We start from the raw sequence: 15,229 nt of genomic DNA on the forward strand, positions 1-15,229 counted from the left end.
GTTATCACAGCGGCCCACCCAGGTTCAAGGCAGGGGACACAGACTGCACCTCCTGTAAGACTTCGACACGTGTTTTAAAACCACCGCAACAGCCCACCACGCAAGGGACCGTCCCTGGGTCTCTAATCCAAGACCCAAGGTGGGCTGGAGAGGTGGAGAGAGCAGGCCAAAGACCAGCATAGCAAGAGGGTAGGCTATGCCCAATGGTCAGACCATGATGGGACAGATGCAGCAAAGTAGACAGGAATTAAATTTTTAAAAATAATCAGATCCCTCACTCCCTGAAAGCTCCAGCTCATAGGGCACAGCCACTTGCCAGCCGTGTGACCTTAGCCATGTCACTTAACCTCTCTGAGCCAAGAATAATCTCTACCTCAAGTGACTGTTATTATGATTCAATGACACAGGGATGGTTGATTCAATGTGGAATGCTTTGGGCTGCAAATAACAGAAAAGTCAACCAAGACTTGCTTGAGCAATACAGATATTTAATGATTTCACATAGTGAGATTCTGGAGGTAAGAGTTTTCAGATTTGGCACAATGATTCAGAAATGCCAGTGAAAACCCAGTTTCTTTCTAGATGTTTCACCAGTTCTTTGTTATATCTCGTGCTCTTTCCTCATGGCTGAAAGGTAGCTGCTGCAGCTCCAGACATCATGTGACACATTCAAGAAAAGAAGAAGGGAGGGCAGGGGTGTGGTGGCTCATGCCTGTAATCCTAGCACTCTCTGAGGTCAAGGCAGAAGGATTGCTTGAGGTAAGGAGTTCGAGACCAGTCTCAGCAAGAGTGAGACCCCTAACTCTACCAAAAACTGGAAAAATTAGCCAGGCATCATCGCATGCATCTGTAGTCTCAGCTAATGGGGAGGCTAGGTAGGAGGATCATTTGAACCCAGGAGTTTGAGGTTGCAGTGAGCTGTGATCATGACCTGCACTCTAGCCCGGGGGCAGACCCTGTCTCAAAAAATAAATAAATGAAAATTTTAAAAAATAAAAAACAAAAAAGAAGGGAAATTAATAATATAATAAATACCTCTACAGGTGATGGGTTCAGTTGCAGGTGACTCAAGGATCCCACACTGAGAGATTCTGCCCTGCAGTGTAATCACCTGGTGCATGACTCATTCTCACCTCAGATGCTTTTGCATTTTGAAAAAGCCTTCAGAGAAAAAAATGCCTGAGGCTGGGTGTGGTGGCTCACAACTGTAATCCCAGTGCATTCAGAGGCCAAGGAGGGAGGACTGCCTGAGGCCAGGAATTCAAGACTGGCCTGGGCAACATAGCAAGACAAAAATTTTAAAAATTAGCTGATCATAATGTTGTGCACCTGTAGTCCCAACTACTATGGAAGCCGAGGTGGGAGGATCACTTGAGTCCAGGAGTTTGAGGCTGCAGTGAGCTATGAGTGAGACCCTGTCTCCAAAAAAAAAAAAAAAGAAAAAAAATGATGCCCCAGTGGTAGGATTCCACGTGCATGCAGGGCTTGGCAGGGGTGGGAGGCGGATTCCTGGCACCTCAGGTCACATCACAGACCTTCAGAGCTGGGAGGGACCCTGAGAGATTCCCCCTTCCCACCAACCACATAGATGGGGAAACTGAGGCTCAGAGCGGAGAAGTGATTTCCTCATGGTCACACAGCAGAGCCAGGGCCAGGGCCACGGACAGCTGCTTTGGAGCCCCTTTTGTGCTCTAGGAGAGTCCCCAGAGGGAGGTTTCAGACCAGGAAACACAGGAGTCTCAGGCGAGCTCCCCAGAAGCAGGCCTGTGGTGGGGGTTCCCGGCCAGACGATCTCCCGGGAGGCTCAGGGCAGGAGGGGGTGAGCGGGGCAGGGTAAGGCGGGTACAAGCCAAGCCAGCACGTGGCCTCAGTGGGAGTCCGGCCACAGCCTGTCCCACAGGTTCCGGAACGTGCATAGCATCGCAGAGTTAGTCCCACCTTCAGGCTTAGGGTCACCTTTTGTGCCACCTGTCAGTCATCGGCCACAGTCTGCCCAGGTTGTGGCGGGTAGCACGTGGCCTCCCGCGTGAAGGGGATTCTCGTCTGTCTGAGGACTCGTCTCAGGTAAGGGGCGGTTGTGCCTCATTAGCAGCTGGGCACAGGTGATTCACAGGTTAGAAGGAAAATAAGCAGATCTCCTCCAAGAGCCCCAGAGTCACCCCGGCATCTCCAGCACAGGACAGTGTCCAGGAGCACAGGCTGGTCCCTTCTGCTGCCTCAGTTTCCCTGTTGGTAAAATGGGCATGCAGGACCGGGGTGGCCAGCCTCCTTGCCAGCCTTCCTGAGCTCCTGCACCTCTGCTTCCAGCCCAACCCGAAGTTCCCACCCAGCCGCCCCTGCCCTGGGCTCCCCACATCCCCGGGCAGTCGCAGAATCAGTGAGACCAGAGTGGGGTGTCCACTCGAGCAGCCTGAACCCCATGGGCTGGCAGAGGCCATCCCCGTCCCCCGCCCGCCGAGCCGGCCTGAGGAGTCACTATTTCTTGAAATGTAAGTGCCGGGACCACACCAGTCTGTCAGGAAATTCATTATCGCATTACGCAGCCTGAATTATTCAGCGCTCTTGAGGCCGCCTCGGAATGTGCCGGCGTTAGCGGGATGGATGGGGCCGGCCGGGGCCTGGCTGGTGCCAGCAGGACCGATCCGGCTCAGAGCGGCTGCCAAAGCTGCCAGGCACCGGGGGTCTGGCTGGCAGGGCCCGGCCCCCGGCTGATCCTGGCACAGGGATGGGCTACGCGCAGAGGCCCAGCCCTCCTCACCCCCGGAAGCCAGCAGAGCCCGCCTCGCCTCGGCGGCCCTGCCTGCTCCACAGGGCCCAGGGACACAAGGTCCCAACTCCACTTCTTTTTGGCTGTGTGACCTCCAGCAGGTCATGCACCTCTCTGAGCCTTAGTTTCTTCATCTGTCAAATGCAGCAATGGTGCTAAATATCCCCAGTGTCCACTGTCCCTTTTAACTTTAATAGCAGAACTGATTTTTCATTGAGCACACAATCACTAGAATAAAGGCTATGTCTTGGCTGAAGTGTGGCCATGTGAGTAACTGCTGGTGAGGATATGAAACTTTTGGAAAGTGTCCTTAAAGGAAGTGGGTGAGTTTTGTTTTGTCCTCCCTTTCTCCTGGAGATTGGAATGAAGCGTAAGGCTGGAGCTCCGGCAGCCATCTCGCTCAGTGAGGTGGAGCCACGTGATGAGGGTGGCGCTTGCTCCAGGACAGCTCAGTGGGTAAGAACCGTGAGCCCAGAAACCAGAGGACCTGGCTTCAAATCCCTACGCTCCCCCTTACAAGCTGTGCGATTTGGGGCAAGTTGCTTACCTTCTCTGCACCTCAGCTCCCTCTCCTATAAGATGAGGATAAACGCGGCCCCCTGCCCTTCAGGGTTCCTGTGAGCATTAAGTGAGTCAATATGAAGTCACAGAAGAGGCCGGCACACAGTGTTATGGAAGCGTTAGCTGTTCTTTTCCCATTTTTACACTTTTAGAGGGATTCCCTATATAGCTCAGGGACCCGAGCCCCCAGATGTCTCCCAAAGCTTCTCTCAGTCTGGGTTTTCCGCTCAAGGGGACTCTGAACCCGAGGCAGCAATGCCGGGGCATTGTGAGGTTCAGCCCAGGCAGGAACAGCTTTGCCCAGAGGGACAGGACCCCAGCCCGGGCCGGCGGGCGTGGAAGGCAGAGACTGGGCTCCCAGGCTGGAGTCTCAAAGAGGGACTGCTCTCTGGGCTCCAGGGGAGGCTCCTACTCAGGAAAAGAGAAAGAAAAACAAAAGCTTCTGACTCAGTGTAGACCCCAGTCAGGGATCTCTCTTCTCTGGCCTCAGGGAGTGGATTAAATCAGCGGTTACAGCTCGCAGGCCAGCAGCTTAGAGACCAGTATGGGAAATGAGCGAAGCTGCCCGGGAGTGAGGCAGCAGGGAGTGGCGGGGACTGGGGCAAGGGCACTGGCCCCGTCCGCTATGGGGAGGGGCACCAGGCAGACCCAGCCACCCCCGCAGTGCAGCCCAGGGGGCCCGATGTAGGCGATTCTACTCTTTCAAAAGGAATGGAAGTCAAATCTGAATTCTTTGAGAAATCTTCTGGTTGTTTAGTGTTGGCTACATTAAAACAAACGAAACACTGAGCAAGGCAAACCAAACATGTCCCCAGGCCGGCTCAGGGGCTGCCAGACGCAAACAGGAGCTGAGAGGTCTCCCTGCAGTCTGAGCCCGGGGCCGAGCATGTGCTGAGCGTGGGGTGGGAGAGGAAAGGGGCCGGTGTTTGTCCTTCCCGAGGAGGGCAGTGCTCCAGGCTGGACTTAGGAGAGGCGAGCCAGGCCCCCAGCTCCCTTCCTGCCTGGGCTCAGGCTGGCAGTGGGGATGGTGGGGCCGGGGGTCTGTGCGACAACCACATTCGTGTCCACCCAGAGCTGATAGAAGGCAAGATGGGGAAATCTGAGCCTTCAGGAGTCAGGCAAGAGGATTTGCAGGATTTCCAGAGGCCGGGAATGGTGCCTTGCCAAGGCCCTGGGTCCAGCCAGGCCTGGGAGGCAGCTCCTGCATGAAGCAGCGTCCCTGGGCCACCTGCCCTGCTGGGGGCTAGTCCAGTGCAGGGGAGGCCCTGCAACCAAGGCTTTGGGGACACCCTGGGACACGTGGGACCTGTTAGACTGGACTGCTGATCCTGGCTCGTCACACCCCCACTAGTAACAGAATGACACATGGTTGCGAGTGACCTTGCAGGGCCACCCCATGGAGCGGGTACACCATACACACTTACCCCGCCACTCCGGGCTCGGCCAAGTGAGTTGCTTTGGCCAATGGGACTTCAGCAGACTGGGCACAGGCAGAGGCCCTCCATGCCCCTGTGTGGTTGGCGTCTTGCCCTGTGCTGTCCACTGGGAGGGAGCATCTCCAGGTGGCCGCTGGTCTCAGAATGATCTGGACCCACAGTTTGAAGCAGAACCACCCAGCCAACCTGCTGACCAGGAGAGAGAAAATAAATGGTTATTTTGGAAGCCACCGAGATCTGGGGCTGTGCCAAGGCACTGTTGTGGCAAAAACCTGGCCCATATGCCCGGGAGGACGTGGGCTGCCCCAGCCCCAGCCTGCTGCACAGAAGCACCCCCCCCCATCTGGCCACCCACTGTCCCCCGTGCCCCTGGCCCTGAGGCAAATAGAGAGACCCCCCTGGAGTGCAAAGACCCAGTTCTGGTCGTGTAAGACTTGCCGGTCCCCACGTCCTGGCTGTGACACCTTCTTCTGTGAGTTACTTCTTCCGTCTGAGCCTCACTGGTAGAACGTGAGTGACCATTTCCAGCTCCAGGGAGATGGGAGGGTTCAATGAGATGCCAGGGGTCTGCAACAGGGCGCGGTGGGCTGCCCAGGGCTGGCACTTGGACTCCTTGGATGGGGGAGGGCCTGGGCTTGCCCCAGTCTAACCGCACAGGGCACGGGGTGCCCCTGTGAGAAAACTCAGACTCCTAAGGAAAATGAGGCCTCACCACTGGCGAGCATGACTCCAAGTGCATGAGGCCTGAAGAAAAAGCAAACAGGGTAATCTAGGCCCAACTCTAAACCACAGGCCACAGTGCTTGGGGGCCTGAATCAGTCTAGACTGCTTTGAGCTTCACCTAAAAGAATATACAGTTACTAGTTGCTTAAATGCAAAGGGCTCCATTTTCTCGCAGAACAAGGAGCGTGGAGATAGGCAGGTGCTGGTGTTGGCTCAGTGGCTCGATAATGTCAAGAACCAACACTCCATCTTTCCTCTCACCATCCTCACTGTCTGGTTTTTTATTTTTAACCTTGTTGCCTCATGGCCACAAGATGGCAGCTGTGGTTCCAAGCATTTCATCTGTACATAACCCTATTCCAGGTAAGAAAAGGCTAAGCAGGAAAAGGGGATTTCTTATTAGCAGAAAGGAAAATATCCTGAGAAGCACCCCCTTTATCTGTGGCCAGAAATGAGCCACGTGGCCATCCCTAGCAACAAGGGAAGGTGTGAAAGCAGATAACTTGGAGATAGGACTGGGGTGGTTACGACCACTTGATCACAGTTCATCCCCCCAGAGTTGGGCACGTTGCTGTTTGAAGAATGTCAGGTTGCTATTGGCAAGGCAGGAGGAAGAATGCCCAAGGTAAACAGAAACAGTGTCGGCTGCAGGGCCAGGAATCAGAAAGGCATATAGAGGAGAGCGCACCAGGCTGGGCTCTTAATTATAAACCACAGAAGCCACTCTGTCACAAACGGTAGATTCTGCTTTGTTGCAAACAGAACTCACTTTGTTGCAAACAGCAGAGTCTGGGGAGGCCAGGGAAGGAGGCTGGGATGCTGCACAGCCAGGAATCGCACGGCTGGAGCCCCACCCAGCTGCATGGCAGGGCAGCTCTAGTTCAAACCCAGCCACCACCGCAGCCCACCTCTTGGTGGGGGCTCCGACCGCAACCCCAGCCGAAACCCCAGGCACCTCCAGTGCCCGAGGATCGTTCTCTGCGCTCCTGCTAACTCCCGCTGCCCACGTTTGCTTTCAAGTCTCCTGTGCCTGATTGGTGGACGCTGGGTCACGTGCCTGCAAGGGAGCCTGGCAAGTGTGCTTGTCGTTTTTGGGGGGGCAAAGAGGGGCTCACAACGTAGGCCAGTGCGTCAACGTGGAGAGATAAGAACTGCAGGGAGACTTTCTTTGCCAGTTCTCAAAAGAGTCCTCTGAAGTCCTGACCACTTGAAGGCTCCTGCGGACCAGCCAAGGTGTCCGGCAGAAGCAGCGACACACAGGAGTGCCAGACGCCGCAGCCGCGGCCACCCCCAGTTAAGAACGAGGAAAGAAACAGGAGAGACCGAGAAACACACACATGAGTCATCCGCTAGAAACTCCCAGAGACACCTGAGTGCCAGGACCTGCACCGAGCTAGAGAAATGGCCTCGCACGTACGTGCCGGTACGTGGCGGGTGACCCCCACAAGGACTAAATTTCCAAAGGTTGCGGCGGCTCCGGACCGGGCCCAGTGGCGAGATGACAAGCTGTTATGAGAAGCAGACACAGAGACAAGTTCGCATCTTGGCTCTGCCGCTTACACATTCCCTGACGTCTGGGGTCTTGTCTGCACAACTGGAAGAGACCATGCTGGTTCCTCCACAGGGACATCCCCGCCACCCCGGTCTGTTAGTGCAGGAATGGGGAGTCCCTGACACCCGCTTCTCCAGGATGGGGGAGGGGAGCAGGCAGGGGGACCCTCATCCTTACAACCAGCCCAAGAAGGCGGGGCTGTGGCAGGCGGAATTTGGGCCCCTCGATCTCTACCACCCACGTTCCTCCCGCGCTTGTCATCTCACATGGCGAAGGAAACTTCGCAGACGCCACCCAGGCTATTCGCCAGCTCACCTCACCATAGGGAGATTATCCTGGACTGTCGGGGCGGCCCCATGGAGTCACATGGGCCTCACAAGCAACACAGGAAAGCAGAGCAACTCGAAGCGCCAGAAAGGTTCCAGGGGGCTTCGCTGCCCTTGAACTTTGGAGGGGTTTCGTGAGAAGACTCTGAATCCTGCCAGCAACTAGGGAGCTCGAAAGAGGACCCAGACCCCAGGGGAGAGCCTGACCGCAGCCTCGCCAGGCCCTGAGCCGAGAGTCCCCCACGCCCTGCCCGGCTTCCGACCCACTCCACTGCGAGACCAGACGAGAAGCGGGCGTGGTGTTAAGCCACCCATTGTGGCTTCCTAAAAGGGCCCCGAGGCTCTTCCTCAAGCAGCAGAAGGAAGCTGAGGCAGAAGCGTCATCCCACTTTCTAGTTCTTCGAGTTTCTCAGAAACTGTGAGCTGACCCGGCTACACAGCGAGTGGCGGGACGGATGATTGAGCCCCAGTCCTCGGTGCTGGAGCCCGAGCTGTCGCTCTCCCAGCCAGCCTCTCCGGGTGAGGACGCTGAGGCCCTGGAGTGTGCGCCGCCCCTCGAGCCCCCCAGAGCCCCCGGCGCTACGGCATCGCCTCCTGAAGTCTTTTCCCAGGTGTGGGCTGGTCCGCTGGCCACTGAGGCCCTTCTGGTCCTGAGGGACTCCACTTTATCCCCTAACTTCTCTGATCCAGGCTCAGATTCAGGGGACACTTGTGCCCCACAAGCCAGAGAAGACAGAGTTCAAAGATGTGGTTGGTTTGCCTGACACAGTGTTTTTAAAAAAAATCCTACCCTAGTGTTTAAAATTGTGGCGCTTCATACTAAAAGCCAGGTTGCTGACGTCTCCTGGAGAATCGGAAGCTCTGGCCACACAGAGCCCACCTTGCCGCGGCAGCAGAGGCTGGAGCCGAGGGGCTGCGTGTCCTGGTGGAGCATGAGCTCTGGAGTGCCGCAGTCCCCACCGCCCCCTGTCGCCTCCCCTCACTTCCCTCGCCTGCCCGGATCCTTTAGGCCCGGCTTCATTCTATGACCTTACCGGTCTGCCCCTGCCCTGCCCAGCCCTGGGGGGCCCTGGGGAGGGGCCATCTGTGCCCACCGGCATCAGTTCCCTGGGCCTGAACTGGCCCCCGCACTTCCTGGTGTGGGTCTAAGGGCAGGTGACAACGCCCACCTTCCCTGCCCTGGTGAGCCCACAGGCCCCTTGGTGCCTACCGGGCAGCAGCATTTGGCCAAAAGGGCAACTGAGAAAGGTGGACGTGACCCCCCCACCCCACCCTTCCCATCCCAGCCCCTTCTTTCCCCTGGGCAGCTGCCCACGTCCACAGCCCCCCACCCTCCACCGCCGGACAGAAGGATCAAAACCCACTTTGTCTTCAGCCCCTGGGCTTCTAGGAGAAGCCCTTGTGACAGATTCCCAGGCGACACTTTGCTCCCTTCACCGCCCGCTGAAATGCTGGTGCGGCAATGGAAGAGACAAGAAATGAGTTGCAAAAGGGGAGAGGGAGGTGGAAAAATTAAATTTTGCGTGATCAGCAAGGTTTCAAACAATCGCTCGCCAACTGAAGTGGGTGCCACGTCTATAAGTCATTCTGTTTTATAGACCATTAGGATCTCCAGAGAGAACCTGCATGGAGACCACTGCTTTTTGTTGAAATTAAAATGTCAGAGAAAAAGAAATAGAACAAAACAGGGAATCTGCAATTAATTACCAGGCCATAAAAATTCAATAATCAGGAGGCAGAGCGGCCGCGGGCCCAGAGGTATCAGAGCCAGCGTAACAAGAATGGAATACATTAATCTTTTCAAATTAGTTTTTTAATCTGACGGGGATATATGGTGACATGCCTCCCCTCCCTGCCTGCCCCGCCTCCACGGCTCCGGCCTGAAGCCAGGCTGGGGGAGGGCGGTTCTGGTGGGCGCTGGGGCGGCTGCAACCCACACGCCCAGCCCGGTGAGGCCCGCTGCGGCCCGCTGAGCCCAGGCCCCGCGCGGCTGCCTGGCGGGGACGGCTGCAGAAGCGCCAGGAAGGCCTGTTCCCACTGGGTCCCAGGGAGCAAGAGGGGCTGTGGGTGCGTTCCCTCTTTTGGCTGGTGGGGCCAGAGGGTTGCAGAAAGCAGAGTCTGGGAGTAGCTTGGAGAGGTGCGAGCTCTCGGAGCTTCCCTTTCCGCCTTTGGAAAATGGGAAGAAAACCACAGCCTCACAGGGACTGGGTCCGGGTCCCCAGCAGGAGGTCAACAAAGGGCCCCTACTGTTACTATTCTTCCTGCTACCGCGGGGCACCACCTGGACACTATTCAAAGAGCATTTACTTAGCGCCTGCTGTGTGCACACAGCAGCCTCAGTCCTTACCCTGGGGAATGGGACTCACAGTCGGGTCCCAGAAACATTTACATGGCCAAGCAGGAGGCAGGGGTCAGAGAGTAAAGGGCCAGGAGCTTGCCCTCCGGGCGGGGCCGCTGGCCCGGGCCCAGGAGGAGCAGAGAGCGGCGTCCGGCGACAGCCACTAGTCCGCCCCGCCCGGGCCCCTGCGAGTGGAGGCCGCGCCCTCGGCTCCCAGCCTCGCCCAGCCTCGCCCTGACGCCCTCCGCGAGGCTGCGGCGCCCACAGCTCCCATAGCCCAAGGCCAAGTTTCCGGCCTTGACTCCACGTACGTGCTGCGGCCTCGCTGGCGCCCAGCGAGCCAGGCCTGGGCCGGACCCCGACTGGGCCGGACCCCGACTGGGACGCCCCCGGGTGACGCCCGGTGCCTGGCCGGTGCTGTCACCAGATGGCCGCTCAGGGGCCACCGGAGCCACCCAGGGACGCCCGCAGAGCCTGGTGACCTTCTGCCCTCGGGCTCCTTTTACGCGCAACTTTTCCAGCGCTCTAAGCGCCTGGCCCCCGGCAAGTCCTTCATCTGCACTTCCTCGTCTGAGCCGCGTTGCACAGACGGGGTCCTCAGGCGGGTCGCCGGCCCGTCCGTGCCGCCAGAACCGCGTCTCGCTCCCCAGCCTGGCACACAGCAGGCGCCCGGCCGGCGGCTGGCTGGAACCCTGCCCGCCTGCCTCGCCCTCCAGCTCTCCCTCCGCGGCGTCTTCGCCCGACCCGCGGTCGCAACGCGGAGGACTGTGGTCTCTATTTTGCAGAAAGGAGACTGAGGCTCTGAGAGACTGACAGGCCCAAATTCAGACCCCCGTGTCGCCTGGCACGCAAGGGCAGGATTCGAACCGCCAGGAATATGGTCTCTGCTCCCCACTGACCAGGTCTGCCCCAGGGTCCCTGCACCCCATCTCCGGGCTGCGGGCCCACACCAGGTCCTTCGCTCCTTCGACCTGGGCCCTCAGGCATCTCCCCAGGAGGCCTCCCTGACTCTCAGTCCCTCTCTGGGTCTTTCAATTTGTGTCACTTGCACTGGTTACTATCTGGTAACTTACACTGACGCCCTCCGCACACCCTCACATCCGCACAGGCCCCGGGGCCTCAGCAGAACCGGTGGCGAGGAGAAAGGAGCGTAGCCAGGAGGGGCGTTAGACTTGTGCTCCGGGCCCCAGGCCCTGGGACCGCGGGCGCAGGCGGAGAACGCACATCTGGGTGCGGGGCCTGCTCCGGGCCGGGGCGCAGTTCTGCGCGCAGCCACCAGATGGCCCCGGCGCGCCCGGGCAGGGCTTGCAGTAAGGCGCCGTGGCCGCCAGATGGTGCCCGAGGCCGCGGCTCCGCGGGCAGTGCCGGGACAAGGCGGAGCCGGGCGGGCCTGCGAGCCGAAGGCCGCCCCGGTAGCTCCGGCGCACGTGACCTGCCACCGACTCCTGCCGCCTGCTGCCCGCGCCATGGCCCAGCCCGTGCCCCGGCTCTCTGTGCCCACCGCGCTGGCCCTGGGCTCGGCCGCGCTGGGCGCAGCCTTCGCCACTGGCCTCTTCCTGGGTGAGCGAGGCCGGGCTGCGGCGCCCCGCGGAGACCCCGCGAGCGGGCGGGCGGGCGGGCGCGGTTAGAATCCTGTCCTTGGGTGCCCGGAGAGCCCGCGAATCCGCGCGGCCCTGGGTAACACTGGCGCCCCGGAGCCGCGGGCCCTGACCCAGCAGCCCTCCCTGCAGGGAGACGGTGGCCCCCGTGGCGACTCCGGCGAGAGCAGCGCCTGCTGCCCCCCGAGGACAGCCCCCTGTGGCAGTATCTGCTGAGCCGCTCCATGCGGGAGCACCCGGCGCTGCGGAGCCTACGGCTGGTCAGCGGGCGGGGGGCGGGAGCGCGCGTCCCCGGGCCCGCGGGCCCCACGTGGCTGTGCGTTGCGCGGTGGCCCTCTCTGGGCTTCCCGCTTCCTGGGGCGGGGCGCGGGGGACGTTCCCCGAGGGTCTGGCCCCGCTAGGTCCCCCTCCACGCCGCGCCCTCAGAACCCTGGGCGGGGGAGGCTGTCCGGGCTGGTGCCACCCTCTACCTGCACACAGCTGACCCTGGAGCAGCCGCGGGGCGAGTCCATGATGACCTGTGAGCAGGCCCAGCTTCTGGCCAACCTGGCGCGGCTCGTCAAGGCCAAGAAGGCGCTGGACCTGGGTAGGGCGCGCCGCCGGCGTCCCTGGGGCGGAGTCTCCGGGCTGCCCCCCGCTCGGCTGAGCCTGTCCGTGTCCCTGTCCCCAGGCACTTTCACGGGCTACTCCGCCCTGGCGTTGGCCCTAGCGCTGCACCCAGACGGGCGCGTGGTGACCTGCGAGGTGGACGCGAGGCTCCCGGAGCTGGGGCGGCCCCTGTGGAGGCAGGTGAGCGTCCCACGCCACTGGGGCCCGTCTGCTCCCGGCGAGGGGGCGCGCTGGCTGACCCCAATGCCTCCGCAGGCCGAGGTGGAGCACAAGATCGACCTTCGGCTGAAACCTGCCCTGGAGACCCTGGGTGAGCACCGCAGCAGGAAGGGCCTTGGCGCCACTTCCCAAATGGGGCCACTGGGCGCGAGCTAGTGACCAGGTCTGCTGGGCGGGTACAGGGCACTGACAACGCCCCCCTGCAGTCGCCCGGCCTCACGGCATGCGGCCACGTGCAGCACCGGCAGGGCCGGTGTCCCTGAGTGGCCTGCCCCCGTTGGCTGCAGTCGTCACAGTGCCCATGCCGGCCTGGGCAGGGGCTTCCAGCCGCCGACTGCGGACTCAGCCGCATCTGCCCCTCCCTCCCCCGCAAGACGAGCTCCTGGCGGCCGGCGAAGCCGGCACCTTCGACGTGGCCGTGGTGGACGCGGACAAGGAGAACTGCACCGCCTATTACGAGCGGTGCCTGCAGCTGCTGCGATCGGGAGGCGTCCTCGCCGTAGTCAGTGTAAGGGGGAGGAGCTAGCCCCTCTCAGGGCGGGGTCCAGCCTTGCCCCTTGGCCCCGCCCTATGCCTCAAAGCCCCACCCGGCCACCCTTGGGCTCCTCCCCGGGCAGGACTCAAGCCAGCAGTCGCAGGCTTTCCTCCCCCTGGGTCCTCGGTCTCCAGCTCTCGCCCCACCCCCTGCCCAGGCACCTCCCTCCGAGGCCGCGCCCCTCCTGATGGCCGCCCCTCCGCAGGTTCTGTGGCGCGGAGAGGTGCTGCAGCCTCCAAAGGGGGACGTGGTGGCCGAGTGCGTGAGAAACCTAAACGAACGCATCCGGCGGGACGTCAGGGTCCACATCAGCCTCTTGCCTCTGGGCGATGGTCTCACCTTGGCTTTCAAAATCTAGGGCTGGCCCCTAGGGAGTGGGCTTGAGGGAGGGAACCTGGGAACCCCAGGCATTGATCCTGAGTTTTAAATCCAACAATAAAGTGGGGCTGGGACACACGAACTCCTGAGCCTTGGTACATGGCACTGAATGGGAGAGGGGAGGGAAGCCCAGCGCAGCCTTCTCAGTGAAAGAGGGCCTTGAGGTCACGGCTGTGCATCTCTCCCTGGAGCAGTCCTGAGAACCACCTGATGCCAGTGCTGTGGCCCAACCGCAGGAACCACCAGCTGGCAGGAAGCAAGTTATAAAGTTTTAATTGTCTGGGCCACATGCAACAGGCAGATCCCAGCTCCACTCAACAGATGAGGCCGGTCAAGAACCCTTTGGTCTCCCTCCAGGCAGTTCTTGTTCACTGCAGCTGGAGGGGAGACCAGGCCTTGCAGGGGACCAGCTTGTCAGGAGTACTCTTGCAGGTTACACCAGTTCTACTGGCAGTTTGCCCAAGCTTTCACACCACCTCTGTACTGGAGGCCCTAGTCAATGGACATGACTAAGAATGGTCTAAGAACCAGGCCCTAGACCTGAGGACCTCAAGGTTGACTTGAATATATATCCTGCCCTCCCACTGAAGTCCGAGGGAAGGTGAGGGGGAGCACTGGTCAGGAAGGTGTGAGGCAGACAGGCCCATCAGTGGCAGACCATCTGTATGGCAATTTTTAGCATGTTCCCTATAAGAGGACAAAGAGAACTTTACACTTTCCAGCACCACCTATGAGGAGAGGTGGAGAGAAAGCCAGGTTTTACTGAGCACCATCCAACCAGGTGCTTTGCTTCTCTCATTTCAATCTCCCCTATGCCACAAGAAGATCTCTGACTCTCAGGTGAAGGTCAGGTTCTTGCCACTAACAGTGCCTCAAGCAGTAATGGCATTAGCATTGGAATACAAGTAGCCCTGGTGGAAGTACACCAGGATTGCTGGAAGCAAGGCCACCGAAGCCACATGAGCCCCCACAGCTAGTGACTTTCACAGTCCCTAACTGGGATACCCCTTGCATTCTGGACCATCCCCAGGTCCCTGGCTGTAAACCTACATTCTCTCTTGACTCAGCATATTAGGATGCACAGGGGCAAATAGGTCCAATTTACTCTAAGCAGATCCTTGATAACTAGGAGAACCACTGGTTAACTACCGGGCAAGCTGGCCCCTGAGACCAGGTTTCCTCCCTGCAGGGCACCACCAGCAATGGTTTGAAGTTTGAGTTATCTGCTGGTCTACACATTTCTCTTATGTACTCTGATTACAAGACTTCTAGCTTACATGGACACTTTTTCATCTGTTTTTCTTCTTACCTAGCCTATAGCTCCCCACTCAAGTTGGTTCAAATTCCAACCTTCTGTCATTAAGTCACCTGTCTGAGCCTTTCAAGCTTCTAACTATTCTTCAGGCCTAGTATTGCAGATTTGTTGAAAAAACCTCTCCCTTTAACTTTTGATCATATCCTTCACACTATCTCCTCCCAAAAGAAAACTTGGTCTTTCCTGCTCGTCCAACCAGAATCACCTATTAGTGCCTACCACTCATGTCCAGATGAAGGCCTCCACCACGTGGCCTGAAGGGGTTGCCTCTGCTCGCACCCTAGGCTCAGCTTTTCAGTGTCTGCCTGGAAGGAAATGAGCAATGACCTCTTGCTAGGAGCCATATTCTTCCCCACAGTCCCCCAGGTTATTGACACTCTCTACACCTTACTCCCATTTCCCTACACCTAATCTCACACCTAATCTCACTCCACTAAGCTAGGGCCTAGCTCATTTCCAGTAGCAACAGCTCTCACAAGGTTATGATGTTGACTTGTATAATCAATCTTTCAACACCATGCGTGCATTTTCCTTTGTCACTTACTCTCCAACCCTTCCTGGGGCTAACAATGATACAACGTAATTCTGTACAAATTTACAAACTGAAGAGTATAAAGCATGTATCCTCTTATTTTATTATAGTCTTAATTTAAAAGCTCATGTAATTATTCTAAGAACACAGAGGACTCTGTGGCACAGATTTAGGTAAAGAGCAAAATGCTCACTGGAAAAATAAAGTCCTAGCTAGATACAGGGGAGATTTGATCCTAGCTGGCAAAAATGTTTAACTTTGCAAATACTTGGAGCCATTAATTATGTATACTTGTTTTATTCATAATTTGTAATGTGCTGTGATACCAAAAGTAATTCTA

General features: G+C 58.5%; 1 protein-coding gene and 1 long non-coding RNA gene across 3 annotated transcripts; one reads left to right on the top strand and one right to left on the bottom strand.

Moving 5' to 3' along the window:
- Positions 1-3,436: 3,436 nt before the first annotated feature.
- Positions 3,437-11,858, bottom strand: LOC142875554 (uncharacterized). The gene is made up of 3 exons (XR_012922907.1): positions 11,772-11,858; positions 4,753-4,953; positions 3,437-3,736 (listed from the first exon to the last, which is right to left on the bottom strand). It is a non-coding gene; the product is annotated as an uncharacterized LOC142875554 (long non-coding RNA).
- On the top strand, positions 11,099-13,124 carry COMTD1 (catechol-O-methyltransferase domain containing 1). Of its 2 annotated transcripts, none has more exons than XM_012755562.3 (7): positions 11,099-11,263; positions 11,434-11,561; positions 11,782-11,887; positions 11,972-12,090; positions 12,166-12,220; positions 12,447-12,637; positions 12,870-13,124. In XM_012755562.3, the coding sequence occupies exons 1-7, from the start codon at positions 11,170-11,172 to the stop codon at positions 13,020-13,022; spliced, it is 846 nt and encodes a 281-aa protein (XP_012611016.2). In that variant the 5' UTR covers positions 11,099-11,169; the 3' UTR covers positions 13,023-13,124. The 2 variants fall into 2 exon arrangements, with proteins under 2 accessions (XP_012611016.2, XP_012611017.2); XM_012755563.3 differs by having other exon boundaries at positions 11,100-11,263; positions 12,504-12,637.
- Positions 13,125-15,229: the final 2,105 nt, after the last annotated feature.

This window comes from Microcebus murinus, chromosome 14, assembly GCF_040939455.1.
Source record: "Microcebus murinus isolate Inina chromosome 14, M.murinus_Inina_mat1.0, whole genome shotgun sequence".
Lineage (NCBI taxonomy): Eukaryota > Metazoa > Chordata > Mammalia > Primates > Cheirogaleidae > Microcebus > Microcebus murinus.